The following is a 27,972-nucleotide window of genomic DNA, read 5'->3' on the forward strand; positions in this document are numbered from 1 at the left end:
AAATGGTTATTGTACTGATACTCTTTATGATGGATGAACCAAGTAACAGTAGGCAGAGGGTCAATATGGTTTTATTTCAGTATTTACTAGAGTTTTAAATATAATCATGTAAAAAACAGACATTTCAAAAAGTGCAAAATATCAGAAAGCAATTCAGTGCTATTAATCTTTCCATGCAAACAATCTCTTTTGCTAAGATAGGCAATACCAGTTCTGGAGTTTGGAATATGTATAAAATGACACTCTACCAGAGTTTAAAAATAGGCTTGGTCAAGAGATGAGCAACACACAATGTGACTGAAATAGTGCAAATAATATACAACTAAAATCCCCCCCATTGATGTGCCAACAGAAATCAAAGCTCAACTACAAGAGGTTTAGCACAGCCCACACGGGGGAGGGGGAACACCTGGAGTGCTCAGCTCAGGTGAGCCAGGAGGGAGGCTGTGCTCCGGGGCCCTACAGGACACCTACTGCAATAAGCCACTCCAGCAAGCCCGGGAGACAGTAGCTCTACCTAATACATAGAAACAAACACAAGGAAGCTACCAAAATGAAGAGACAAAGAAATATGTCCCAATGAAAGTACAGAACACAACTCCAAAAAGAAGCACCTGAATGCAGAATTCAAAACACTGGTTATAAGGATGTTCAATGAACTTAGGGAAGAGTAGATGAACTTAATGAGAACTTCAACAGCATAAAAAAAGGACATAACCTGTCTTTCAAACTGTAAGACACACTCCCCTCCCCATTTGGGAGGAAAATGCAGTGGCAGCCTCCTGTGACCCCACTCCACCACAGCCACCCCACCCCCCACCCCTGCACAGCAAGCCAGGTTCGCAATATTCGGACTATTAGACTCACCCCCTTTCCTCCCGAGTACGGGGGTGTGTCTTAGAGTCTGAAAAATACGGTAGATGCCATAAAGAACTAGTCAGAAATGAAAGATACACTAAAGAAAAGTTTACAGGGAATCAACAGGAGAGTAGATGAAGCTGAAAACCAAATCAGCAATATAGAATATAAGGAAGCAAAAAACACCCAATCAAAACAGCAAAAAGAATTTTAAAAAATGAAGATAGTGTATGGAGCCTCTGGGACAACTTCAGGCATACCAATATTCATATCATGAGGGCGCCAGACGGAGAAGAGGGCAAGAATTGAAAATCTATTTGAAAAAATGATGAAAACTGCCCTAACCTGGTGAAGGAGAAATAAACTACAAGTCCAGGAAGCACAGAGTCCCAAACAAGAACCCAGAGAGGCCCACACCAAGGCACATCATAATCAAAATGCAAAAGATTAAAGACAAAGAGTTTTAAACCCAGCAAGAGAAAAGGAGTTAACTACAGGGGAGCCCCCATAAGACTATTAGCTGATTTCTCAAAAGAAACTTCAGGCTGGAAGGGATTGGCAAGAAATACTCAAAATTATAAAAAGCAAGGACCTACATCCAATATTAATCCACCCAGCAGAGCACTCACTTAGAATATACAGACAGACAAAGAGCTTCCCAGACAAGAAAAAGCTAAAGGAGTTCATCATTACCAAACTAGTATTATATGAAGTGTTAAAGGGTCTTCTTTAAGATCAAAAATATGAACAATAAAATGGCAATACATATCTATCATCAATTGAATCTAAAAAATAAATGAACATGCAAAACAGACACAGACTCATAAATACAGAGATTACTTTGATGGTTGCCAGATAGGAAGGAGGTTATAGGAGCTGGGTGACAAAGGTTGAGGGGATTAAGAAGTACAAATTGGTTGCTACAGAATAGTCATGGGGATGGATGTAAAGTACAGCACAGGGAATAGTCAATACTATTCTAATAACTGTATGGTGTTAGAGGGATATGAGGTTTATTGGGATGATTATTTAGTTATACAGTGTCTAATCACTGGGTTGTATACCTGAAACTAATGTAATACTGCTTTCAACTGTAATTGAAAAATAAAAATGATTTAAAAATATATACAACTAAATAAAGGATTTAAATCAAGCTTATTGGAGCTTCCAGGTTCAGGAATCAGAATCCTCTTATGTGCCAGCATACAAGGGCCCCCAAAATCCAAAATACCACCCTATGAAATGTCTTCATCTAGCTGTTAGTTGAACAAGAAATAAGCAAATACGATCTTTCTGGAGATTTGTGGAAGTTGCAAATAAATATAAAAAGGAAAAATGGTCATGTTATTGAGACCCGAGGCTTTGTTTAATGCTAGACCTTAGAACCTAAATATCCATGGAGCTTAATGATTAAGGGAGTGGATGTGCAAGGAATGAGAGAGGTAGGTTTGGATGTTTTTATGTCAACAGCTGAATGCAGGAACAGCCAGCCAAGTGGGACAGATGCACAAGACAAGGTATGGGAAAGGAGTATGGAGTTTCTGGCCCCTCACTTCTCCCCTCTCCCTGTACCTCCACCTGTTCACCACCCCAGAAATTCTCCAAATCGAGTGAAACTTGCTACATTAGCTGACATTTGATATCCATTTGGCTATCATTTTTAAATGTTCTGTTGTTATTCCCTGCCAGAAAGGCATCCATTGCCTTATTACATTGTATCATGATTAGAATGCTTATTTGTATTTTCTTCTAGATGTTTCTTAACTTTTAGAATAAAGAGTTGCTTTTTATTTTTAATGAAATATGTCCCCTAAGATGCAAGTAAATTAAAAATGTAAATATGGTGACTTCCCTTAATTACAACCAGGACAGAAATGACTGCTTTCAAGATATGTAGTCCTTTGAAACAATTAACATTTACTGACTCAACATAACTTTGTACATTAGAATGCATATCAATTTAGCTACTAAGGAAGCAAAGGGAAACTAAGAGACAATTTTGCCCCCCACTTCAGCTTGCCTTACTCAGCAAGTGTTGAAATTGGTACATCCTAGGGTACTTAAGACTTTCTGGCTCTAAGTCATTTGCCTTTGTTACTTTTCTTTATAAAGCTGTACAATTCATAAATATTTCAGTTTCCAGAGGAAAAAATAATCCAGCTTATTACCCTGTGTAATATACAACCAAAATACCACAAGTGGATAGACAAGATATAAAGCTCTTTTACAATTACTGTCCCTCACCATCAAGAAAAAAACATTTCTTAGTACAAGAATTGCTTTATCTAGCTATCCAGAGGTATGTTGTTCATCTTTGGTTATAAGAACTCACTTTTGCTTGTGCTTTGGTTTACTCTTAAATAGTACCAATTCTGTTAGAGCATAAAGCTTTCCCTATAATATATATTGAATGCTACTTAATTCTCAATAACCCTTACTTCAAATTCAGAATTTCTGTATAAAGAAAATAAAGTATTCAGTTTATCTGAAACTACTTAGTGACTTAGTCAACATTAGTCTATAAATAGATGGGAAAAGAAAGGCCAGCCTCTAACCTGTACCCCAACCTTACCTCTACCATCTCTAGGGTGACACTAATTTACCCCCTACCTTTTCTCTCCAGAAAGAGAGAAAGTCCAATGCTGTTGAAGGGATGGCTTAAGTGAATGTTAATGCCAGTGCTTTTGATACCACGGTACATTAAAAAGGAAAGAAAGAAAGAAAAACACAGCTTGCCTGCCTATTCCATGGCCTGTGGAAATCTGAGGGAAGTATATCACAAAGAAAACTGCAAAGACAATGACAAACTTGGACCAACTTGAGAAAGAAAATATGGAACAGTGGTGAGTAGATGCCTTGGAAAAAAATTAGTCTATATTCACTCGTTTTCTTCAAGGCACACCTCACTTTGTATGTGCTGATGCTGACTCTGCAGTAGCTGTTCATTGGCCCATATAGGCATGTTTTTCTTTTAGAATAAGAAACTTTTTCCCCTAGCCAAACCTACCTGCTCAACCAACACTCCTGAGCCATGAGCATTTTAAATAAGCATTCTGATTTATGGGTATCTAAGAAGGTAATGATGTTTACAAAGTGTTTTTAAAGAGGACACACAATACTACCTTCACCCAAGTCGATATGGTGGGTGACTTCCACAATTCTATTCCACCATAAATGCACCACTAAGAGATTTTATTAATTCAAGGCTGCATTTGTCAGCTTTTATAAAAGCTTTACCCTCAAGAACATTAGCTACTATCAAATAAGTAAGTCAGACTTCTTCTAGATATATAACATGCCTTATAAAGACGCACCTAATGTGAACTAATTAGTCCATTTATACTCTCAGATGAGTTCAAACAACTGTAAAAACAATGAACAGCAAAGTATCAGTGATTCTTAGCAATAAACCTGTCAGTCAGCTGGAGAGAGAGTAAACAATACTTTTTAAAGCTACATTTTAGTCTTTCTTCATACAGGATTTGTAAAAAAAGATGGCTCAAAGGAATGACTGCTCAACAGCCTTTTCCATGTCCGCTTAGACTTAGTTTTCAAGTGCAGAGAACACTAATGAGAGATGCGTGTCCCAAGTGCCTGCTTCCAATAGTCTGCTTCCAAACTAGAATTATTTCCTAGAAAAATTTCTACCAACCCAAATCAAACTCAGAACAGGCAATACCATCTGACATAAGCAATAAAGTGTGGCACCTATATACTATCATCAAAGAATTAAGTATGCAAACCACCCCCAGCTATGAAGAAAGAATGGCAAGCATATATATGAAGCCAGTGGTTACAAAGTAATGTGTTTTCCCTTTGTTTATCCTCTCACTTCCAAAGTGGAAGATTATCTTACAAAGCCCCGAATGGTGAGTGAGTGGCAGGCAACATGCAAGCAATGATGCAGCTGAGGAGAGAAAAACTGCAGGAACACACAGGTGGGTTTTCTGGGAAAGGATCCCACAAGGTCCATCTAGGGGAAAGAGGGGAGAAGAGGTCACCGTGTAGTCACAGCTGGAAGGCACACAGGGAGAATGCCAGAATCTAATATACAGCCTTTCTGTTACGTATCTTAAAAGGCTGAGTAATTTAAATCTCAGGATGGGCTGCTTGGAATTAAAATTGTAACTGTTGCTATGATAACTCTTAGATGATCAGAACTATTAAGATTCTGCATTTGGATCCTAAAAATGACAAATATTATTGGACCAAATCACTAGATAAGTACATGCGCACACACACACACGCACACTCCTCCCACTAATCAAAACGCCATAGCACCTTTCCCCCATGAATTTTAACCAGCGTCCCTCTAAAAATGGACAACAACCTAGATTTGGGTGACAGGCAACAGAAAAGTATATTTATGAAGAGCCCAAGACTCCATAGTTCTTTATAACGTGTTATGTACATGGCATTTAAAAACTTACAATAAACAACCATAGAAGATTCAGTTCTACTGTAAAGGCTGATCAAGGAAGACACCCTGGGTTTGGTAGATTTCTTTGAGGACCAGCAACACTGTATCTTCAGACTCCCTATAAAGAGAAAAAATTATATTGTAAAAAGAAGAAACTAACATTTGTATGAGATGCTTTACATATATTAACTCATTTAATCTACACAACCACCTTGCAAATTAACTTTTTTAAAAAAAGATTTTATTTATTTACTTTTAAAGGGAGGGGAAGGGAGGAAGAGAAACATCAATGCCTGAGAGAGAGATCAGTCGGTTGCCTCTCATGTGCCCCAAGCTGGGGACCAGGCCCGCAACCCAGGTGTGTGCCCTGACTGGGAATTGAACCAGCAACTTTTTGGTTCATAGGATGATTCTCAATCCACTGAGCCACATCAGCCAGGGCACAAATTAATTTTTTTACCATTACAAAAAATACTCAAAGGTGATATAATTGGCAGCTGTTTGGAAGTGTAGCATTATATCCAGTAATATAAAAAAGCTAGCAGTAAATAACAAGAACTGTTCCCTTTCCATAGAACACATTTTTGGGACAATATGAAAGAGCCACATAGTTGCTCACCTTAATTTTTTAAATGTTCCTTTCTCGAAAAAATAATACAATCACATGGTTCAAAATTCAAGATATATAGGGTATAATAATGAAACCTCCCCCCATTTTTTAAAATATATTGTATTGATTACACTATTACAATTGTCCCATTCTTTACTCCCCTTTATTCCCCTCTGCCCTGCACACCCCCTCCCACCAGCATTCCCCCACATTTAGTTCATGTCCATGGGTCATACATGTAAGTTCTTTGGCTTTTCCATTTCCCATACTATTCTTAACCTTCCCCTGTCTATTTTGTACCTACCATTTAAGCTTCTTATTCCCCATACCTTTTCCCTCATTTGCCCCCTCTCCCTCCCTGTTGATAACCCTCCATGTGATCTCCATTTCTGTGATTCTATTCCTGTTCTAGTTGTTTGCTTAGTTTTTGTTGATTTTTAGGTTCAGTTGTTGGTAGTTGTGAATTTGTTATCATTTGACTGTTCATATTTTTTATCTTCTTTTTCTTTTTTTCTTTTGCCCCCTCTCCCTCCCTGTTGATAACCCTCCATGTGATCTCCATTTCTGTGATTCTATTCCTGTTCTAGTTGTTTGCTTAGTTTTTGTTGATTTTTAGGTTCAGTTGTTGGTAGTTGTGAATTTGTTATCATTTGACTGTTCATATTTTTTATCTTCTTTTATAGAAGGACTTGGTGATGATGAAGTCCTTTAACTTGACCTTATCTAGGAAGCACTTTATCTGCCCTTCTACTCTAAATGATAGCTTTGCTGGATAGAGTGATATTGGATGTAGGTCCTTGACTTTCATGACTTTGAATACTTCTTTCCAGCCCCTTCTTGCCTGCAAGGTTTCTATTGAGAAATCAGCTGATAGTCTTATGGGAACTCCTTTGTAGGTAACTCTCTGCTTTTCTATTGCTGCTTTTAAGATTCTCTCTTTATCATTAATCTTGGATAATGTAATTATGATGTGCCTTGGTGTGTGCTTACTTGGGTCCAACTTCTTTGGAACTCTCTCAGCTTCCCCGACTTCATGGAAGTCTATTTCCTTTGCCAGATTAGGAAAGTTCTTCATTATGTTTTCAAATAAGTTTTCAATTTCTTGGTCTTCCTCTTCTCCTTCTGGCACCCCTATGATTCAGATGTTGGAACATTTGTCCCTCTGGAACAAGTTGTCCCAGAGGTTCCTAAGCCTCTCCTCATTTTATTGAATTCGTTTCTTCATTCTGTTCTGATTGAATGTTTATTTTTTCCTTTTGCTCCAAATTGTTGAGTCCCGGTTTCCTTCCCTTCACTGTTGGTTGGTTCCCTGTACATTTTCCTTTATAGGAAAAATTTCCTCATTTTCATAGCCTTCACTTCTTCCTCTATTTTGTGACCATACTCAACCATTTCTGTGAGCATCCTGATTACCAGTGTTTTGAACTATGCATCTGATAGGTTGGTTATCTCTTCATCACTTAGCTGTATTTTTTGTGGGCCATATTTGTCTTGTCTTGGTACACCTTTTACCTAGTAAAGGCAGAGCCTTAGGTATTTGCTAGGGCAGGGCAACCCACATCTCTGTGTTGTGGCACTGTATGTGGGGGAGGGGTCCGAGAGGGAACAATGCCACTTGCTCAGCTCTTGGCCAGCTTTCACTCACTCCCTCTGCAACCCACAAGCAACTTGGGCCCTCCTGGTGCTGATTCCCACATGGGTGGGTATGTATGTCCTAGGACCCTGTGGGTCTCTCCAACGACCTCCCCTATGAGGCTGGGAGTTTCTCCTGCCGCCTCAACCCCCACAAGTTTTTTTCAGAGGGTTTGAGGCTTTATTTCCCCATGCTGGAACCCTGGGTTGCAGGGTCTGTCTCACTCCCCAGTTGTTCCTCCTGGTTATCCACATGCAAATGTGAGACAGCCCAATCCGCCAGCCGCTGCCTCACTCACCCAGTCTACCAGCTGCCACCTTCCTGCAAGTCCTCTCCACCCCAGTTGCCTGTCTCCGCTTCTCTTCCCGGTCTACATGAATGTTTCTTCTTTAACTCCTTGGTTGTCGGACTTCCACACAGTTCAATTTTCTGACAGTTCTGGTTATTTTTTGTTTTTAAATTTGTTGTTCTCCTTTTGGTTGTACGAAGAGGCAAAGTGTATCTACCTATGCTTCCATCTTGGTCAGAAGTCCACCACCTCGGTTTCTTAACTTCTAGTTCCCAACTTCTGACAAGCAATGCTCTCAATTTCTCATGCATCTTCTAGATATTCTGTGTGTATATATACAAGCAGTTACTTATATCCAGTTCATAGAGAAATTTGATTATAAAAAGTAACACTCATGAAGACTGATTTGCCTTCAGGATATGTGGCAAACGCTGTGGCTAACACTTTTCTAGATGATCGATTTTCAACTGGTGTGCTAGAAGAACTTTTAAAACAGATAATACCTGACTGTTTACTCAGGGACATTAACCTCTTTCCCCTTAGATTGTCAAATTAAAAAATGACAACAGCCCACAAAACAATAGCTATAGGGTGTGAGTGCCCTTTTTTTTAAAAAGTATTTATATATTGGGGGTTTTTTTTAAGATAGTGAGGGAGAGAGGATGGGAGTGGGTGGGAGAGGGGGGAGAGGGAGAGAAACATCAGTTTGTCATTCCATGTATTTATGTATTTATTGGCTGATTCCTATATGTGCCCAGGCCGAAATTAAACCTGCAGCCTTGACGTGTCAGGATGACGCTGTGACCGACTGACCTACTTGGTCATGGCCCAATGTCCTGTCTTGAACCATAAATATGTACATCACATAATAAAGGTGATCTTACTGGTCACTCTCCATAATAAGATTGCGTATGACTGGTTAATTCTTGGTACCAGAAATCCTTATATACAAGTATAGAGACCTGATTTTTTAGAAACTCTTTTTTTGTGTGAATCGATCAAAATTATACTTTTTTTCTCAAACAGGGAAAAATATATTTGTGTGTATGCTGCAGAATTTTAGTAATTACTATATGTGAGATGAAAAGGCTTGAAAACTGCTCTAGATCTGTGGTTCAACTTTTTTTCAGTAATGAACCTACTTGAGAATCCAATGAAATCTATGGATTTCTCCCCAGAAAAGACCACATATACATATAAAACTCAACATACACATATAAAACTCAACATTATAAACAAATTTCATTGGATTCACAGACTTTTTCTATCCCCCACAAACTCCATACACAGAACTTAAGAAACTCATGCCAGCAAGAGGCACTTTAAATGATGTGATATTAAAATGGTGTGATCCTGATGCGTAAAAAAAAAAGGTATCAACAAAAAAGAATAGAAAGCTCAGAGATAGTCCTAAAAACATTGACAAATTTAATGTAATCAAGTTAGAAGAATCTCAAATCTATTAACTGTTGTAACAACTGGATACCCATCTGGAAAATGACTTGGATCAACCCATACCTTATTAGGATAAATTTTAACTGAATTAAAGATTTGTATGTAAAAATTAAACCATAAAATATCAGGATAAACTATGGTAAGGAATTCTTTGAAAGTAAGGAAGCTCTAAGTATAACACAAACTCCAGGAGCCAAAAAGGAAAAAACAAATTGACTACATCAAAATGAAAAATTTCTGAATAGCAAAACCCAGTGTATGCAATGTCAAAGACAAACTGGGGAAAAGGTATGTGACTCATGTTGTGGCCCTGGCTGGTGTGGCTCAGAGGATTGGGTGCTGGCCTAAGAACCAAAGGGTTGCTGGTTCAGTTCCCAACCAGGGCACATGCCTGGGTTGTGCACTGGGTCCCTAGTGTGGGGACATGTGAGAGGCACACACTGATGTTTCTCTCCTTCTTTCTTCCTTCCCCTCTCTCTAAAATTAAAAATAAAATCTTTTTTAAAAAATCTGAAACTCGTATTGCAGACTAATCAATTAAAAATCCAACATTTCAATATAAAACAAAATAAAAGGTATAGATAGCTCCCAGAGAAGGAAATAAAAATGGTCCTTAAGTATACATTAAAGTGTTTCAACCTTACTCATAAGAGGAAGAATGTAATTTTTTTTAGATTTATTCAATCTAAAGAGAAACAGGAACATAGAAGAAATGAAATTTAAAACTAGAGCATACACAAAACATAGACTGAAAACTACAAAACATTGCTGAGAGAAAGTAAAGAACAAAGTTACACTGAGACATATCATGTTTTTTCATCAAAAGACTCAGTATTATTAAGATGTCAATTTTCCCCAAATTGATGTATAGGTAAAATATAATCACAAAGTCCCAGAAAGCTTTGTAATTAAAATAAGCTCATTCTAAAACATACTTCTATGGAAATGCAAAAGACCTACAACAGCTAAAACTAACTTCGAATAATAAAGTTGAAGGACTCAACTGATACCTGATTTTAAGACTTAGAAATCTATAGTAATCAAGACAGCGTTTTATTGGCATAAAGGTAGACAAATAGTCTGGCTGGTGTGGCTCAGTGGATTGAGCGCTAGCCTATGAATCAAAGGGTTGCCAGTTCGACTCCCAGTCAGGACACATGCCTGGGTTGCAGGCCAAGCCCTAAGTGGAGGGTGCATGAGAGGCAACCACATATTGATGATTCTCTCCCTTTCTCCCTCCCTTCCCCTCTATCTGGGGGAAAAAAAAAAAAAAAGTAAATTTTAAAATCTAAAAAAAAAAACAAACACCCAGACAGATCAATGGAACAAAAGAGAGCCAAGGCACCTCACTGGTTTCTCCATCCCAAAAAACTTTTCAACAAATGTTGCTGAAATAATTGGACGGTCATATGTAAAACAATGAAATTTAATCCTTATTTCCTATTAAAATTTATTAAAAATTAACTCAATCAAAGTGGATTGTAGATCTAACTATACAAGCTAAAACAATATAACTTATAGAACACAGGAGAAATCTTAATGACTAGATTTGGCCATGATTTCTTAAATATGTCAAAAAAGCACAAACATCAAAAATTAGATTTCATCAAAATAAAAAACCTGCTCTGGCTGGTGTGGCTCAATGGACTGAGTGCTGGCATGCAAACCAAAGGGTCACAGGTTTTGATTCCTGGTTAGGGCACATGCCTGGTTTGTGGGCTAGGGGGAATACAAGAGGCAACCCCACATTGATGTTTTCCTCTCTTTCACCCTCCCTTCTCTCTCTAAAAATAAATAAAATCATTTTTTTAAAAATCAAAAACTTCTAGTGTCACAGGTTCGACTCCCAGTCAGGGTACATGCCTGGATTGCAGGCCATGACCCCCAGCAACCGTACATTGATGTTTCTCTCTCTCTCTCTATCTCCCTCCCTTCCCTCTCTAAAAATAAATTTAAAAAATCTTAAAAAAAAATCAAAAACTTCTGCTCTTCAAAACAAAATGAAAAACTACATCCTGAGGAAAAACTTACCTGTAACTAGAATATAGAAAATTCTTGCAACTTACTAAAATAATTTAATTTTTTTAATGGGGAAAAGATTTGAATAGATAATTCGCCAAAGATACATGGATGGCAAACACGTGAAAATATGCTCAGTACTGTTATTCATTAGGGAAATGCAAATTAAAGCCATAATGAGGAGCCATGTGTTGTCACGAATACTGAGCAGTTAGAACTCTGAAATACTGCTGATGGGAATGGAAAATGCTGGCAGAAAAACAGTTTGGCAATTTCTTTTAAAAAATCATCTTACCCATCAATTCTACACCTAGATATTTACCGTAGAAAAATTACAGTGTATGTTCATACAAAGTCTTATACACAGCAGTTTTGTAATAACCTAAAACTGGAAACCACCTAAATGTCCATCAAGAGGTGACTGGCTAAACAAATTGTGGTCCATTCATACAGTGGACTACTAACTACTCAGCAATAAAAAGGAGAAACCTACTGATATACATGAAATGGATGAATGAAAGAAGCCATACTAAAAAAAAGAGTACATTGTAGTATGACTCAATTTACCATATTTTTCAGTCCATAAGATGCACTTAGGTCTTAGAGGAAAATAGGATAAAAATTTTTGAAGCAAAAAATGTGGTAAAATATTTAATAATGTAAATAATATTTCACCAATGTAAATGTAAACAGAACTCAACAGCAGCATTAACAACCATTATTCCTCCCAAATTGGATCTATATAGCCCCCAAAATACAGTATATACTAGTCATGTGCAAACTGATCTGTAGTGACAGAGGCAGATCAGTGGTTCCCTGGACACTGTGAAACAATTAGACCAAAAAACCAAAAACAAGAGGAACAAAAAAAATCACTCACCAGTAGCATAGATGGCTCTGTAAAGCAAATAAATACTCATTGAAACTCTCAATGGGCTTCTCCTGTAGCACGTAGTCAATGCGCTGACCTCCATTAAGCATTCCCACACTGATGGGGGGTGCTTCTTCTTTAACTGCTGCAGAGGTCTCTTCTGCGTTATCATCTGGATAGAAGAACCATACAAAGAATCTAAAAGCTGCCAAGTCCTCCAAGGTTGTGGTTATGATCAAGATTGTCAATGATTATGAGCTCCCCACAGACTCCAAGTTTACTGTAACTCCCAGGGGTGTCCAACCTTTTGACATCTCTGGACCACACTGGAAGAAGAGTTGTCTTGGGCTATACATTAAATACACAAACACTAACAAAAAATGATGAGCAAAAAAAAGGTTTTAAGTAAATTTATGATTTTGTGTTGGGCACATTCATAGCCATCCTGGGTCACGGGTTGGACACCCTTGCTAGATCATTGAAAACTAGAATGCAATGTTAACTGAAATGAAGAGGACAGTATCCTGCTAGTCCCCAGCCAGGAAAATAAAACTGATCCATGAAGACACAGACACTCCTCGGTAAAAGCAAGGTGCCTCAGAGAGTAGGCTCTTAACACCACCCCCATAGTTACCAAGTGGAAGATGTTTTAAAGTCTCATTAGCAAGTGCCCAGGTTCTCTTGACATTTTTCCTCACAAATAATGTTCTTCCATAATTTGTACCTATTAGATGACAGGAAAGGCTAGCAGAGCTGAAGGCCATTTAGGACTCCATAGTATGGGGCCCTTACAATATAAAGGGCAAAGTAAGAAGTCCCTCAGAGAACAGGAACTACACATCATGAAGTCCCTCTTATCTGGCCCGATGTAGGAAATCAGTGTGTACAGTATCACCAACCACTAGGCTTCTCTGAACTTGACTCAGGTTCTGTTTCAGTTTCTTCCACAGTTTCTGAAGCTTGTAAGGCAGGGTATGGAGCTCTGGTAAAAGATTTCCAGGCCGTCCGCAGTGAACCTAGCAAGTTGTTCTTAAGGTCCATGCTCATCCTGGTCAAGCCCTCTCTCAGTTCTGAAACACATATGAATAAAGAATATTACATGGTTTACAATGGGTTTAGGGTCCAACACAACTAAACAAGATGATTGAGGTCTGCAATTATCACGTTCTGTACTCAGTCTTACCTAAGTGCATCCGTTTCCTGCCTTTATGATGTGGGATCAGCATTGGCTCAAATTCCACTCCTGGGACCACCATTGGTTCAATTCTATAAGCCACAGGATCAAACTACATAGGAAAAACAATAGCTACCTATACCTCTGCTAAACAAAGACAGTCTGAGGAAGTGTTAATGTGTATCAGGCAAGAATGATTATGAGCTCATTTTAAAAAAATGTACAGTTATTCCGCCACATCACTCCAGATTCATACTGTTTATAGGTTACCTCATTACTACAAAATAGTATATAAAACATAAATCAACACAACAGAAAATCATATCCCCTTTACCAATAAACTCTAATATTCAGGTAAAACCACGAGAACTATCCAATGCTTACAGGGTGATAAATATTGAAGAAACCTTTGCATGTTGGAAATCTGTAGTTGGGATCAATTCTTTTTAGTCCTCGAACAGTAAGGAACATTCCAATGGGAGATCCAAAGGCAAAGAATATTTCTGGTTTATAGATGAGCCGGGGGTATTTTACAGACACCTGGAAGGAGAAAAATAAAAAGCATCTCTCAATGACAAGAATGATATCTTTTCTTACCATAGGAATGGCAGGCCATAAAATGAACAAAGAGAATTAGTATTGTTACCTGCCCAATGCCAACATCCAGATAGTCATTCCCAGTACCATTGGCACTACTGCAGAACTCCGAATCTTTGGGAATATTAGACATATTTGTCCCTGAAGCTGATTGCAGAGATGGTCTAGTAATACCCTAATGAATAAAAAAAATAGTTTGTGGAGCTTCTGTGTAGTAAAAATATCCAAAGGATTTTATACAGTTTTCTACTGGTTTGAAAACCTGCATGGGAAAGTTCTGGAATGACAGCCAATAATTCCAGGAAGTCTCTCAGAAAACAAGATAAAGCTGATGAAAACAAAATATGGTTTATAAAAACAAAATTGCCTTAATTTATGAATCAACATCCCCACATGCTCTAAAATGAAGCTGTACAGTCATTTGGGCATAGCTGGAAAGTTAGGCAACCATCATGAAAGAAAACAATAGCAGAGCACTGTGGAAAAGAACACTGAGGATTGCTAAGAAGTTCAATAAACTGCTATGCCTTTCAAATTAAAGCAAAAAGAATGTCTCTATGAGTATAAAAATGATGCAAATACTGGGCCCTAAATAAGAACTGAGCAACCTGCTAAAAAAGTTGAAAAATAACTAACTACTAAAATATGGAAAAGAATTCAGTGGCCAAACTGAATGTATTAGTAGTGTTACTACATGGACAAACCTTTCTTTTTTCAATTTTTCCCCCTTTTATTGATTTTACTGAGGTGACACTGGCCAACAGGGATAAACCTTGAGTATGTTATGCTAAAGGAAAGAAGCCAGTTATAATAGGGCACATATTGTATGAATCCATTTATATGAAATGCCCAGAATAAGAAAACCATAAAGACAGAAAGTAGATTAGTGGGTCACAGGAGGGAGGAATGGGGAGTGACTGCTAAGGAGTATAATTTTTTGGGGGGTGTGGGGGGACTGAGGGGATTAGTGGTAATGGTGACACAACTCTGAATATATTGAAAATCACTGAATTGTATACTTTTAAAGAAGAATTTTATGGTATGTGATATAAATTACATTTCCATAAAACAGTTATAAACAAAAATAAAAATGAAATTATATTAGGAGTCTAGAGGAGATAAGACTTCTGAAGTTAGTAATATTGTTATGGTATCAATAAACTTGTTTAATTTCTAAAAATAGAGCCAAAATTAATTAACAAAATTACTCAGCTCCCTAGGCTATACACTTTACAAAGCAAAAGGATACAAGGATCTCAAACTTGTTTAATACTATAAGCTATATTAAGCACATACCATTGAACTTTCTCTGGTCCTAAAGTAATTTAATATCTTCTTTCTTGGTCCTAAGGGAATTCCCATTTCCTGAAGATCTTTGTCTGTACATAAAGCCTAGGCATAGAAAATCAAATGCCATTCTTATTTCTCAGCAAAATAAAATCAATTAAATGTCCTATTCTCTGAAAAGAATAAGAACTTAGTACTCTGTTATTCTTTGCTTTATTTATATTATTAGGGCTTCCTAGTGGTACATCATTAATAACTTCGAAAAGGAAATAGTATTTTATTCACACAAAAAAAGCCTAAAGAAGAATAAAAAGTATCAGTATTACAGTATTAATGCTATAGTAATACAGCTAACATTGTATTACTGGAAAAAAATCAACGGAAGTAGGTATCTAATTTAATGACAGAAAAACCCTCCTTGATTTCCATGCTCACTCGGATGTCACATTCCTGAGAAAGATCATGTTCCCACTCACGGACACAAGCAGTAAGAACACAGAGCAAACACAGAGCATGAAACAGACTAACAATCAAGATCTGAGCTGAAGTGCTACTTACCTGACTAGGGAAGTCTTCCTTCAAACTAGATTAGTTCATCTTACACGTTCTTATGCCACTGTGTACTGTTCCTTAGAACTTATCGCTACTGTCATTTATGTTTTTTATTATTTACATGTGTTTTTAGCAGTAAACTATAAACACCATGAGGTTAGGGACCATATCTGTCTCATGTACCACTCTATCTACGGTACTTGGTATGGTCATAGTAAGCATTCACTATGCTGAATACCTGCTGAATGAATGTATTGCAAACCAAAATAAAAACACAAAAAAACAAAAACAAATAAACAAGCAAATATCAATAGTAGAGTTCTTGAAAGTGTAACAGAAAATGAGAGTTGGAATAGTTACTGGTCATTTTTTCCTGTTCTGTTTTCTGAGCTGTGCTGTTTTTTAGTCTCTGCACTATTTCTATCATTGATTCCTCTTGAACTTTAAACACGAAGCAAAGATCACTTGATATGATTAAAAAACACATAAATAATGCTAAAGAACATTACTAATGATAAGAAAGTATTTATGACTAAAATGCTTCTAAAGAGCAGGTTCTTACTAAGCAGTATGATGAAGATAAGCAATAAAAATACTAAAAATGGTATGACAAAGTTTTAAAAGATCTTTTTACCAGAGCTTCCTTATCTACTTTCTCCTTCTCAAATATACCAAGGAATTCAGAAAGTTGAAGTTTCTTCAGATCTTCCTCTAGCGTTGGCGTGTCTCCTTGATCCCTATTTGGTGAATCCTAAAAATTAAATTGTAAAGCTCATAATATCTACATTCACTTAGATTTTCCTTTTATTAACACCATTTTGCAGTAAAGAAATACACTACATAAGATTTTCACATATAGATATATTTTAGCTTTAAATAAATTGTGATTTATAAAAAGTACAAATTAAGAGGTGCTGATCTCTAACTTTTTGCAACTTCATTTGAAACTTAATGTTTTAAAATAAATGAGTGAATGAATAATTATCAAAGTATTGTTCATTATCATTAACAAAAAACATTTACTGAGCTCTTATTACAGAAACAGTGTTTAAGACATAAAACAATCTAAGGCAAAGCCCCGCCCTGAAGGAACTCCCAGTCCAACAGGAGAAATAGGACACTTACATAAAAAGAGAAAAAATACAAGACAGTATATACTAAGTACTAACTCAGCACTACAGATAAGTGTTCACCGAACTCTTTTACTAAAAGACATTTAACCATTGAGTCCAGTGCTTTCAAACAATTTCTATAAATCATATCAATATGCATCTAATTCACTATTCATTTCATCATATGCAAACTCCATTTCAGCTCAACAATTTTATAATTCTAATAATAGATCACTGGTGCATATTTATAATGGAAAATAACACACTAATAGTCATTTTAGAATGTGGCAAATATTTGTAGAAGCATACTGGTACCTTGCTTCTTATCATCCAAGAAGCAAGACAGAATTAATTATAAGTCTGTTTAAATAAATGTAAATTTAATCTTATGGTATGAGACTAAGCAAAAAACAAAAAATAAGTCTAAAATCTAAAAATTCTTACTAAGAAAAGCTACAAGAGAACCTATCTGAACATTTAAATTACCTTTTCACTGTCAATACTCCCCAAAGAATCTTTCTGATTTGTTAGGATGTCAAACAATATAAGTGAACCTGTAAGTAAAACAGAAGAAGGAACAATTTCTAAACATTAACACTAAATAGTTGTCTTTTATACAAAAAAGTAACCCAATTAATTACCCATATAGCAAAATCTACAAAGCAGATAGTCTTTCTTTCCACTCCACCACCATCCTTCCAACCCTTTCCAAAGTCTTCATCAAAGCTCAGTTCTAGATCTCTGAATCTGATACTGATAAGAGACACTGTTCTTCAAAAACAGGTGTCCTAAAAATGTGATCATCCTCTCTGGTTACAGAAAATACATTTGTTACCTAAGCTATGGCCAGCAATGGATACACCCCCTTTGAAATCAGGGTTCCTCTGCAGAAAAAGTGTATATATTCGGTTCATTTCAGAAGCAACTGTGTCCACAATAGTCTGACAGTAAGTGGGGCTATTGTAGAAGAAGACATCCAGAATTGTATCGTTGGTGAAGTGCCGTAGGCGGTTAATGCTGGGCAGGGTTATTCGCTGCAGATCTCTGAAAAAAAGGAAAGGTATTTTAAGCAGAAAACCAAAATACATGCCATAGCTTCCTCTAAGTTAAGTAGCTTAGCCTCCAAGCCTAGACCTAGATATTTAAATATACAAGAAGCAACTATCAACTTATAGGATATACAGAGGACAGAGAAAAATGTTTAATGAAGTCAAAGGGATGTGATCAACAAAATTCAGAGTATAAGCTCTACAAGACAACTCAGCCTCTTCAATACAAAAGTTGCAATAAAACAACAGTTGGAAAGGTAATCAAGAAATTGAGAGAGACTTAAGACATATCAACTAATCGCAATTTATGGACCTTATTCGGATTCCAGTTTAAACTACATATGTATGTATGTATATATGTGTGCATTTGTGTTTGTGAATGTATGTATATATATTTGTGTATATATAAATCATGAATTTATATGTACAGTTGGAAATTTGAACACTGTATATTTGCTGACATTAAGAATTTTTTAGGTGTAATAATGGTGTTATATTTTATTAAAAGTCCTTTAAGATTTACAAACCCAAACATTTATAGATGAAATGATATGATGTCTATAATTTGACTCCAAAATAATATGGTGGAGAGACAGGCAGCACACAGGGGTGTGATGATAGGGAGGGGGCAGAACTGGCCACGTGTTGAAGCTTGCTGGGCCTGGGTAATCATAAACAGTGCATGAACATTAAATATATGTGCTACTTTTATATAAATAATTCTATGTAATACAAGCCTTTTTTTAAAAAGACAAAAGATACAAGAGGGTTTTCCTACAATTCAACGTTAAAGCTGGACACAAGCAAAATGATAAATGGGATCAGCTCTCAATGCAGAATTCCTTAAAGCTGAAAGAAACCAAAGGCAAACAGAATTCATGTCTTGCAAAGGAAAACCATACTGACATTGTCTAAATCAACTTCCAGTTAAAATTGTCTCAAAATTCCCAGAGAAATTCCTCAAAAATTCAACAGTTTCTATAGTTTAGAGAAGGCTATGTGACCTTAGTCACCTCTGAGAATCAGCTTAAATACGATGTGAACTCCATACCTAGTAAAATCAACACCACAATGGAGTATTTGCCACATGCAATATGCTCAAATCATAGGGTTAAGAACTGAGAGACACAGAATCAGTGCGGAAATAATGCTGATTACTTCCTTCATCTCCCACAGCAGTATCTCCTAGTTCTAACATAGAACTATATGATGCACATCCTACTTTCTGGAGAGCCCATAGCTGAATATCCTTCCTAAAAAATAAATATTTATTTATTTTTAGAGAGAGGGAAAGAGAGGGAGGAAAGAAGGGAGAAAGAGAGGGAGAGAAACATCAATCAGTTGCCTCTTGTACTCACCCCCACAGGCGACCAAACCCACAACCTAGGCAATGGGCCCTGACCAGGAATTGAAGCAGCAACGTTTCACTTTGCAGGATGACATGCAACCAATTAAACCACACCAATCAAGGCACGAATATCCTTAATATAAGGCAAACTTCTCTAACATTACCATAAAATTTACAAACACAAATATTGGGGTTATAACTTAAAGCCATTACTTATTGGGTTGGCCAAAAAAAGTTCATTTAGTTTTTTCTATACGAAGGCTCTAGTAGGGCTTAGTTGTCTTTAACTTCATTCGAAACAATTTTGTTAGACTGCATTCTGACAGCTGTCATATCAGCATTCATTTAAAAAAACTTATCAAAATTGGTGAATTTTTGTGCAGCCATTTTAATACTAAAGATGGAAGAAGATATACAACATTTCTGGCGAACTATACTTTATTATTTCAAGAAAGTTAAAAATGCAACTGAAATGCAGAAAAAGATTTGTGCAGTGTATGGAGAAGGTGCTGTGACTGATTGAATGTGTCAAAAGTGGTTTGTGAAACTTCCTGGTACTGTAGGCGTTTTGGTCAAATAATTCTTTGCTGTGGGGTTGTTTTATGCATTGGAAGGTGTTTAGCAGCACCCCAGCCTCTACCCACTATAAGCCAATAATGGGAGATAACTGACATACTCAAAATATCCAAATCAATGAAGTTTTTAGTGAAAATGAAAAATGTGTCTTTTATTTTACAGAAAAAAAAACTAAACAGACTTTCTGGCCAACCCAACAGTTGTACCAAGTTATAAATACTAATAATTTAATGCTTGGGGATTTCCTTTTTTCCCAAATTTAGACAAATATTACCTAAATTTGGTCACAAAAGAAACAAGAAAATACTATGTACATCTCAAGGTAGGTTGGCTTTTGACATCTGAAGATGGAAATGCTTATATGCTATAGGAAGAAAAGAATGTTTGGCGTTAATGCTAAATAAAAAAAGCTGTAATAGTAAATATTAATGAGCCAGTAAAACATACTATAAGAAAATACATATAGCTCTTCACTCCTAATCTGGACTAGTTAAACCATGGGATTAGTTAGTATTTAATTATGTATCTCTAAAAAAAGGCATAGAAATACAAAAAAACTTTTGTTGAAAAAATTTTAAATATGCAATCAATTATAGCAGTAATATCCGTAAGCATATCAATGATCAGAGAGCATATCACAGTCACAGTTAGCAACTCGAAGGTCACTCGTGGACGGGGACAACAGTGTGGTGACTGTGTGGGTGGGGGAAGTTAGAGGGTGGGTGGAAGTGGAAGAGAGTATGGGGAATAAATGGCAACAGAAAAGAGGAAAAAATACAATAAAAATGAACTATTAAAAAAAGGTGTACAGTATTACTCACACATCCACACCGGTAGAATGCAAAGGACTGTGCCAGTTGACTGGAAGAAACTCTACCCTCCCAATCTGCTGATTTTCTTGGGCTTTCTTAAAATGCGTTTGTAGCAGGTTCAAGGAAACATTGCGAAAATCATTAACTGGAAAAGAAAATTAACTTATGCAACAGTAAAGCAATGAGTTTGTAGAATTAAGATTCAACAGATCTCATAATTATATTCTTTATCTGTATTTGCTTAGAACACGTTTTTACTTGAGCCAAAACAACAGAGTGGGCCCTGGCCGGTGAGGCTCATTTGGCTGGAGCATCATCCTGTGGACCAGAAGGCCGCAGGTTTCATTCCAGGTCAGAGCTCGTAACCAGGTTGCAGGTTTGATCTCCAGTTAGGGCATGTATGAGAAGGCAATCAATCAATGTTCCCCCCCGCCCCCCTCTTCTCTTTCTAGAAGCAGTGACAAATGTCTTCAGGTGCAGATAAAAAAATAGCAAAGTGGTATTCAGAAAAATTTTACAATACAGTACATTTCATCAAAGAAAGAGCTAACTTCAAAACTTCTAATGTGTTATGGGAAATGTTTCAATTTAAAAAAAAAGAAAGAAAACTATCACATGACTATGTAAATTGGTTGTTCTTACAAACAACCACTACCCAATACTTAAGATTTAAAAAAAAAATACACTGCTGTTTGAAATTCATATTACATCAGTCTTAACCTTCTAAGGTTTATGCTTAGAAGCATTAGCCAGTAGGATAAGACTCCTACATTGGGACAATTAGACTTTGAATACTATCAAGTTTTAGAGAGAGGTGTCAAAACTCATTTTTACCAGGGGCCACATCAGCCTCGTAGTTGCCTTCAAAGGGCTGAATATAATTTTAGGACTGTATAAATGTAACTACTCCTGAACCAGGGGCAAGAAGCTCTATATTTGAAGGCAACCAGGAGGCTGATGTGGCCCCCAGTGAAAATGAATCTGACACCCGTGTTTTAGAGGATACTACGTTCAAAATCAAGTTATGCTAATGACCTAAATATTAAAATTAGAATATCAATAGGTTTATCAGAGTCTGAATTACAATAGCTTCTACTACACATTTAAACTGTATCATCTTTACAGTCCCTTTACATTTGGAATGGTTAGACATAGGACCATCACATCATAACAAAATTTTATAAGAATTAAGGGCTTGTTCATTCAAGAATTATTAGTTAAGAGCATAAACAATTAGCCTAAGGAATTTACTAGTACTTTAGGTCTAAGCTGGGAAGCTTTACTACCTTGCCACCAGTCTTTAGCTCTCCAAATCCTATTATGCAGCTAAGACAACAGACTAAAGATAACACTTTATTTCAGCTCACAGGAGCACTGACTAATATTCCCCTTAAATGATCTAATCTTACATGCTTTGCAAACCTACCACACTGTACAATGCTTCGAAAGCGGAGATCACAAGCTGGTCCAATCCCATGGACTACAAAAACCAAGTGGTCTATTTGTAAAGGTTCTCCTATAAATGAAATTAAAAAGAAAAATTATTCTATATGACTAGTCACATATTCTAAACTCAAACATTCACAATAAATAGGTTATACAGATGGGCAAGTTAAAATATAAGCAGATAATTTATTTTTTATTTTTTTAATGATATATCGTATTGATTATGCTCTCACAGTTGTCCCATTTCCCCCCTTTATTCCCCTCTGCCCTGAACAGCCCCTCCCACCCACATCCCCTCACTCCCACCCCCACTTTAGTTCACGTCCATGGGTCATACATATAAGTTCTTTGGCTTCTACATTTCCTATACTATTCTTAACCTCCCCCTGTCTATCATTTATGCTACTTATTCTCTGTACCTTTTCTCCCTCTCTCCCCCTCCCACTCCCCTGCTGATAACACTCCACGTGATCTCCATTTCTGTGGTTCTGTTTCTGTTCTAGTTGTTTGCTTAGTTTGTTTTTGTTTTAGGTGTGGTTGTTAATAAGCAGATAATTTAAAGGACACAAAATAATCCCGGATATAACTATGTACTTAGTTAAACTACAGTGTTTACTTTATTTACTTTGTTTCTAATTTATCTTAATAAGTCTGTGAAAAACTTTTTCAGGTTTTTAGAACTTTTTAGTTTGAAATAACTGCAATCTTACAGAAAACTTGAAAGAATAGTAAAGAAATGCCCATGTACTTTTTACACAGATTCAACACTTTAACACTTACCACATTCACTTTATTATTCCCTCTTTTTATATATATGTGTACACACATACATTTATTTTTCTGAACCAGCTGGGAACAAGTTGCACACATCAGAATGCATACATCATACCTCTCTCTTTAACCCTTTAATATTTTAATGTGTTTTTCCTAAGAATATTGTCTTATATAACCACAAGGCAGTTATTGAATTCAGGCCATTTAACATTAAAGTAACTTTATATAATATTCTATTTTTATCAATTGTATCAATAATATCTGGTATGTATTTGAAGCCTGAAATTTTAAACCCATCTTTTAATTATAGTAAGTCTAAGACTTTGGCCAAGAGACAAGCTATCTCCTCTGCAAGATAAAAGGAATTTTATAGTCCAGTTAATTACATTATAAAAGTAATCATAAGTGACCCCAGATACCAATGGATAACCATCAAGGTCATACTGAAAAATAGTTTTCCTTAGTTGGAAATCAACAACAGGCGGTATCAGGACTAAACTTCTAATCAAACAGGTGGAATCACACTTCTTAGAATTAAAATTAAATCAGTTCATCTGTAGTTAGTGAATTCCTGATTAGAACTGCCAAGTTTTACCCATCCCACCATACATACTTAGCAACTTTAAGAGAGATTGGTATACCTACTAAGAGTCTTAGTAGATGAAGTGATGCTAATGTTAACTACAAGTAAGCTCATATGATTGATTAAAGATCATTTTTAAGCCTTGAGGTAATCTAAATCCATGGAAAGAAGTCACAATTTAAGCCATAAACAAGTATATCAAAAGATAAGGAAAAAAATTAATGATTAACATTACCACAATGAATGTCAACAGAGATGTTCTCAACCCCTCTTTTTACTGTTCTTGGTCGACCCTGCTCAGTGGGTGTTGAACCCCATTCATCAGACCCCGCAACTGGTTGGTAATGCACCATAAGCTTAAATAGAAAAAAACAAGGTCAAAAATTGTTTAATCCCGTAAGCAATATTAAGCACATAACATTCATTTTTTTCTGGTCCCAGAGTAGTTTAATACATAAAATAAAACATTCACAATGAATAGATATAAAGATCTTCTACATTAAAGACATCTCTACGTATAAACTCTGGGAGGCAGGAATATGTCCCTCAAAACATAATGCGCAGTCAAATCTCAACTAGAGTTTTGATATGCAACTCCTACAGCTTAAAATGAGAACTGTGAAAATACATTTGGCTAATGATGTACTATTTAAATATCTTACAATTTTACTTGTCAATATTACCTCAATAAAACTAAAAAAAAAAAAGAAAAGAAAAGAAAGCATATACCAGGCTAACAGATGATACCCTTCACATGGAAAATATGCCCACATAATCTATCAGTGATGCTCTTACTCTATAGTGGCATAATTTTCCCTAAGAAAATTCTTTTGTGTAAACTAAACAAGGGAAATAATAGTAGTGGCTACAAGTTTTGTTTCGTAATTGTTGATATAATATAAAAATTCCCAAAGCTTATCCTCAGTAGAATCCCTAGGAAAAAGAAACCAATGAAGTTCTCTTTAGTAATGCAATTAACCTTTAATCCCAACATTAGACAAAGGCTTTAATTTGCTTTACCTTTGGATTGTGTAATATAATAATTTCTCTGTTGGGAGACTCCAGTTTCTTTTTCCATTCATCAAGAGTTACAGCAAGTCTGTAAGTTTCCTTAAGAGAAAATACATTTCATTAGATTTCTCTTATAGCTTTTCTATTAAAATTAAACTTTTCACAAGAATACTGCTAAATAAACAATTGCAGTAAGAATATCCTACTCTAATTAACTGAATTTATTTTAAAATTATAACAAATAATATGAGACAAAGAAAACAAAAATCACTCTTCACTCCTACTTGTGTTATCTACACTGGAGATAAATATTTTTCACATTTTGATATATTTCTTTCAATAATATTAATGCATATATATTTTCCATAAAACTAGGAATATATTACATATGTAGTTCTTTCTCTTATCAAATAGGTCTATGCTTACCTATTTAATAAGAGAATTTTATTTTAAAATTCTTTTAAATGTAATATTAATAGTGCAGGACAAAAAAATCAATCTTAATTCCATCACCTAGACTAGAAATAATCATTGTTCACATTTTGATAAATTTATTTCAATAATATTAATGTCCTATTGCAATTTAAACAAATTTCAGACTCTTTTCAGAGCAAGAAAACTAAAAGGCAAAAAGACAATCCTGTAATCATAGTTTAAATATTAACAATAATTACCATTAAGGAAAACACTTTTTCATTTAAAGGTATAACAATTTCAATAGTGTATTTTAAAATCTGAAAAAACTACTTTATCTTGAAACTAACTTACAAAAGAAAGGCAATAAACTGTGTGCAGATAGAACCAAGCTCTTCCTGAAATTTTCAAAAAATGTAAGACACAGAGGAAGAAAAAATTATTAAATAAGAAAAAAATAAAGAAAATGAGTTAAAAAGGGTCAAAGGAATACCTCTAATACTTGGCTGAAGCTCTCGGAGTATGGAATATACTTATTATCTTTGTCTCCCTTGTAAAACCAGGTACATCGTCTCACTTCCGATGCCAGCTCATCCCAATATACAGCATATCGCATCCTCTCCCCCAAGTGAACATCATACCTGCCCCCATCAGTGGGGACAACTCTCCCATTACAATCTTTTCCTATGAAGAATTGGAAAGGGGGAAAAAAGTACATATATCAAAATAAGTGTCCAAAATACAGTTCTGAGTTATATTTTAAATAATGTTATAAAAACACATGACAGTTTCTACTTGGATAAACATTAAACAAAATGGAATTTGTTATTTTTCACTAACAACTTTACAAACCATCAAAAACATTTTTGGTTTTAATGAAACATATACACATACACACAAAATAATACCCAAACACTGTTTTGTTCTTTTTTGGAGGAGATAGTAGTGTCCCTTTATATATATATATAAAATGGTTTTTCTGAACTTTTTGCTAGAGAATTAATGACCATGACCATTATGATGATAAAGTAGTAACTAGAATCATGTTTCACAAAAGAAGAAAAAAGGCAACAAATAAAGAATTCATTCTTTTGCAATATGAATGTGACACTTCCCCATAGACACTCTTTATAAACAAAAACTGAAATACAAGCTAGAACATAAGAAATATTATTGGATAACTATGCAGAAATTATAATAGGTACTGAAATACACACCAAATTCTTAAATATTATAAATTGGGTAGTAATGCAGCTTCTATATACAAATGCTAGAGAGGGATAACTAGAAAACGATCTAAAATATATTTTTAATAGCATTCACTATAAGGACTAATATCATAGTTTGAGAGAGATGGCAGTAAGTCTTTGTCTATTGTAAGTCATCCTTTTTCTCCTACCAGAGCCATATGCCTCTTCCAGTTGCTGTGAATCCACAGAGTTGAAAGGAATCCATGTCTCTTTAGAATCTATTATCTTACAATAAAACCAATGAGGAGAAACTGGTTCATACAAGCCGCCAGCGTCCATGTCTATTAGTTCAAAGGAGCTACATGAGTTTGGTGATGGAGATGGATCTGACTGAGGCAACTGCTCTTGCTGTGTTTCCACTGATGACATTTCCCTCTCTAAAAACCAAGATACAAGAAAACTATCAGAAAAGTTATTTTCCTTCTATTAACAGTATAATTGTTCGTACACACACAAACTGGTCATTTTAGGAGTCATTTCTGCAAAACAAACAAAACCCCCCAACAATCAAAGGAAGCTACACAATTTAAAATAGAAATAACTTATAAATTAATAGCTAGATTTGGGGGTGGGGGAGGGGAGGGCTTTAAACAAAACGGGTCTTGTAGTCAGACCAACCACTTGGTACTGATTTCCCAATTTTCAGAAAACTGCATGATTTTACACAAGTTACAAAACAAACCCAGAAACACAAGAAACACATGGCCAAAAACTTGATTGCAACAAAATACTTTAACCCAATTTCCAATCTGAGTCCAGTGCCAAAGGCAAAACATTCACTCCGTATTAATAACAGGTTTCAGACTCCAGGCCCCTGTTATCACACATTTACATGATTTCTGGAATCTTAAAATACTGAAAATAAAACTATTCATTTAAGAACCAGTCGCTTTTTCTTGATCTTCAAATGTGCTTAATTAGGGACTGTGGTACAAATCCTGAAAACTCGAGCCCTTCCTTCGGGCCCCTGCGCGCAAGCGCGCACCCCACTAACACTGTCCACGGCTCAGGTAAAAAGTAACAGGTGACATCAAAAGCCTCCTTCCCTTCAAAACGTGACCTCTGCGTTTGTACCCCTTCGGCGCTCGGACCGCTCGGCCAGCCTCACCACACAGACAGCGAAAGGGTACTCCCACCGCCGCCGCCTCGGGCGCAGCGGGACGCGAACACCTGGCCTGCCGCTGGGCGGACGCCCTCCGGGCTTTTGGCCACTCTCTCCGCCCTCACACAAATTTACCTCCGCCACCGTGGCCTCTTTCCCCCGTGGCCCCGGGACTCCTGAAGCCCCGACCTGGGACCTTACAGCTCGGAGACTCTCCTCCCGCCTCCGGCCCGTAGGTTGGCAGGCGCGGGGCCAGCAATGGAAACGAAGTAATTTGGGGCACAGTCGATACAAAAGGCCACTTCCCTGGAACCTCAGCGGGTCGGTCCTCCCAGTATCCCCATCCCCTGCCTCAGGTATCACGTCCTCCTCTGCCCCTGGCATCTCCATCCCGCAGTGTTCCCCTGGTCCATCTGCAGACCCAACTCTCCGTTGAGGACTCACCTGGCAGCGCCGCCGCTTTTCACCGTCTCCTGCCCTCGCTGAGGGGGACACGACATGTCCCAGTGGAGGCCTTTATCCCGAGCCCAGATGGGGCGGAGCGAAGCAGGGCGGAGCCTGCGCCCCGCCAGACTAGTGCCCAGCACAGGGCTCCACCACGCTCCCTGCGGGCGAGCAGCGGGCCAGACTGCGGAGTGCAAAGCCTCCTCGCCCGTGACTGCTGCGCGGAAACCACCGGAGATACCAGGACGGCTGCAGAGGTACCGCCAGAAAGTGTCGCGAGAGGTGG

The 27,972-nt window shown here is 36.7% G+C and overlaps 1 protein-coding gene across 2 annotated transcripts; it reads right to left on the reverse strand.

Moving 5' to 3' along the window:
• Positions 1-1,342: 1,342 nt before the first annotated feature.
• DDHD2 (DDHD domain containing 2) lies at positions 1,343-27,943 on the reverse strand. Of its 2 annotated transcripts, XM_045821436.1 has the most exons (18): positions 27,687-27,943; positions 26,290-26,517; positions 25,384-25,574; positions 24,486-24,575; positions 23,701-23,821; positions 22,089-22,178; positions 20,672-20,807; positions 17,713-17,921; positions 17,364-17,431; positions 16,400-16,516; positions 15,223-15,318; positions 13,976-14,101; positions 13,714-13,869; positions 13,339-13,441; positions 13,055-13,225; positions 12,165-12,327; positions 5,289-5,396; positions 1,343-4,831 (listed from the first exon to the last, which is right to left on the reverse strand). In XM_045821436.1, the coding sequence occupies exons 2-17, from the start codon at positions 26,507-26,509 to the stop codon at positions 5,315-5,317; spliced, it is 2,139 nt and encodes a 712-aa protein (XP_045677392.1). In that variant the 5' UTR covers positions 26,510-26,517; positions 27,687-27,943; the 3' UTR covers positions 1,343-4,831; positions 5,289-5,314. The 2 variants fall into 2 exon arrangements, with proteins under 2 accessions (XP_045677392.1, XP_045677391.1); XM_045821435.1 differs by lacking the exon at positions 1,343-4,831 and having other exon boundaries at positions 5,200-5,396.
• Between the last annotated feature and the right edge of the window lie 29 nt (positions 27,944-27,972).

Source organism: Phyllostomus hastatus, unplaced genomic scaffold (assembly GCF_019186645.2).
Source record: "Phyllostomus hastatus isolate PE091 unplaced genomic scaffold, TTU_PhHast_1.1 phas_scaffold_46, whole genome shotgun sequence".
Lineage (NCBI taxonomy): Eukaryota > Metazoa > Chordata > Mammalia > Chiroptera > Phyllostomidae > Phyllostomus > Phyllostomus hastatus.